Source organism: Cyprinodon variegatus, unplaced genomic scaffold (genome assembly GCF_000732505.1).
Source record: "Cyprinodon variegatus isolate N-32 unplaced genomic scaffold, C_variegatus-1.0 Scaffold191, whole genome shotgun sequence".
Classification (NCBI taxonomy): domain Eukaryota; kingdom Metazoa; phylum Chordata; class Actinopteri; order Cyprinodontiformes; family Cyprinodontidae; genus Cyprinodon; species Cyprinodon variegatus.
The window spans coordinates 1,139,350-1,141,970 of record NW_015150644.1 but is presented as its reverse complement, the minus strand read 5'-3'; the positions used below and the strand labels follow the sequence as shown (position 1 = coordinate 1,141,970).

The window sequence follows — 2,621 nt, the reverse complement described above, 5'->3', positions numbered from 1 at the left end:
ATTTATCGGCTCAAATCATCGGCTCAAATCCAGGGAAAATGTTTTTATTTCAGAAACAATGAACTGATGTTTTTATTTTTCGCAGTGGTGTGAAAACTAACTAAAGGTTTTATGTCTGAGAGGATTAAAAATATCTTAAATAAAAGTGTGAACTCTGCTTTCCGTTGTGCTCTGCCTCCTTGAATTAAGGATTTATGGTGAAATGATGGAAAACATGGCGTTTTGACTCACGTGCAGAGAATAGATTGATCCTCACGGTCTGTGAAGAGAGAGAGAGAGAGAGTGAAGCTGAGCAGAGAAACCCTCCTCTTGCTCAAATGAAGGTAAATATCTCTGAGATTATCCTCCGTGGCTCTAAATATAGCAGGTGGATGCAGGACTCTGTCTGCTCCATGTATGGCTGTTCTGGGGCTGAATGGAAAGTTGGGAGCTAGTTTGAGGTCGGCACGCTCTGAGGCGTCAGGCAGGTCCGCTCGCGGCCAGCAGCACGCCTCACTCATCCATGATGGATGCAGTCAGCTTCCAGATGAGTGAGGATGCTTGGCCGTAGAACCCCCCCCCCAGAACTGCTGAGTGGGGAGCAGCTAGACTTCTTAGAAGCGCTTATTTCTGCAGGAATAACAGATTTTTATCTTCCATGTTGGGCTTCAGAAGTTATAAACCCTGCAGGGGATGAATAAAGCATTTTAAAGCTCTACGGAAGCCCTGAAAGGGAAACAAAGACATTTTTATTTCTCCTTAGGCTTTGACAACACTGTAAAAAAAAAAAAAAAAGAAGAAAGAAGAAAACATTAGTTTTGTTTTTTTTTTGGCATAAAAAATATATCCAGATGTGAAAACCTGAAAAACGAAGCATTAAAGGGACACTAATTAGTTAAAGAAGAAAACCAAGGACCTGAAGCTTCATGAAGCTTTAAGTTGTAGGACATTTTGACAGATAGAAGTTCTGCTAACGTTCATGGTTTTGTCATGAAATGTGGGGAAACCATCTTTTTGATTTGGCTGGCTGAGAAGTTTAGGAATCCCATGTCTAACCGGTCCCAATATGGACTACCGATTTTTTTCCTCTAATGAATTCAGAAGCTGATATTGCTTTTTTTCCCCCCAATATACATAATAAACAAAATGATAACAAACATTGCCATTTTTTCTCAGTTTAGATACAAATAAAACAATGAAATCCAACCTTATTATTCAGGTATGAATCAATACTTATTCCAAAAAAGTTAAAAAACAATCCACTGGACTTTTTCCCCCAAGTTTAAAGACATTTCTCTTCCCTTCAAGGAAGATTTTTTAATTTAAAATGTCAGAAATAGCATTGAGTTCAAGGTTTAACCAGCAGTCCAACAAAGCCTGGTTTTAGTTTAGAAAACATGCAAATTAAGACGGATGAACGGGTCCACCCCTTTGGAATGGGAGTCGCGTTATCTTAAGGAATGGCTGCTGGATGTGCTAATCCCATAACAGTACAAGAGAATGATATAAATATTCTCCTAAATTATCAGTTGATTGATGCATCAGTCTATTTCTAATCACGATACAAAACCCCCGCAAATATCTCTAAAACTTAAACTTTTAGGTTTCAAAGCTAGCGGTTTTTTTGCTGCAGGAGGGACTGGTGCACTTTACATTTTTCATTAGGAAACAACCTTATGAGGAAACATTAAAGCAAATTCCCAGAAATTAACTAAAAAGTAAAAAATTGGGATGAATAAAAGAAAAGCTTCATTATTCATTAACTGGTTTAAAGATGGAGAGATGCATAAACCTGAGTCGGTTAGACCTGACCTGTCCTATCAGAGGAAACAGGCTGAAAGTCCAGCTTTGCTAAAAGGTTTGAATACCTGCATAAATCTATGCAGATAAACCCTCCAGAGCCTGATGAAAGAGGAACAGGGGTCACCTTGCAGCATGTTCCTGTAGGCGTTATCGGTGATGGAGTAGATATGCGGCGGCACCTCATGGCGTTTCTTGCCCTTGTACATCTCGATGATCTTCTCAGAGTATATTGGCAGCATCTTGTAGGGATTCACCACCACACAGAACAGACCTGAGTACGTCTGGAGAGGGAAGGAATCACAGTTGTTTGTAATAATATTCCAAAGTGGGATTAATAATAAATTTATGTTCATTTTTTCCTGTATTAGACCTGAAAGTTGACCTGTTTTCTGTAGTAAAACTGTAATAAAACTCTTAGAACATCCATCATTAACCTGATCTGTATTTGTGTGGAAAACTTTTTTATAACAATAGATAAATAAATGATTAATGCTCTAATTTTTGCTCCTTGTCTTAATGTTCTTACAAAGACTGCAGGGACTCAAAACTCAAAATTTACCGTTTCAATAAAATGTTTTGTCTTTTCAGACCCAAAAGCAAAGAAATTAATCTATGGCCTTTTCTCAATATGTGCATATGCCGCCAGACAGGCTAACGTTAGCCCGTCTGCAGCGGCCAGGGCTAACATTAGCCAGTCTAAAGCAGGCAGGGCTAACGTTAGCCCGTCTGCAGCGGCCAGGGCTAACATTAGCCAGTCTAAAGCAGGCAGGGCTAACGTTAGCCCGTCTGCAGCGGCCAGGGCTAACGTTAGCCAGTCTAAAGCAGGCAGGGCTAACGTT

General features: G+C 39.8%; 1 protein-coding gene across 1 annotated transcript in view; it reads right to left on the bottom strand.

Moving 5' to 3' along the window:
* The window catches only part of LOC107087696 (myosin-11-like), a 42,105-nt gene that overhangs the window by 27,744 nt on the left and 11,740 nt on the right, over positions 1–2,621 (bottom strand). Inside the window, exons 3-4 of the mRNA XM_015379410.1 lie at positions 1,907–2,141; positions 236–259 (exon numbers count right to left, since the gene is read on the bottom strand). Of these exons, the coding sequence (XP_015234896.1) occupies positions 236–259; positions 1,907–2,141 (259 nt within the window). The remainder of the gene's footprint in view (positions 1–235; positions 260–1,906; positions 2,142–2,621) is intronic.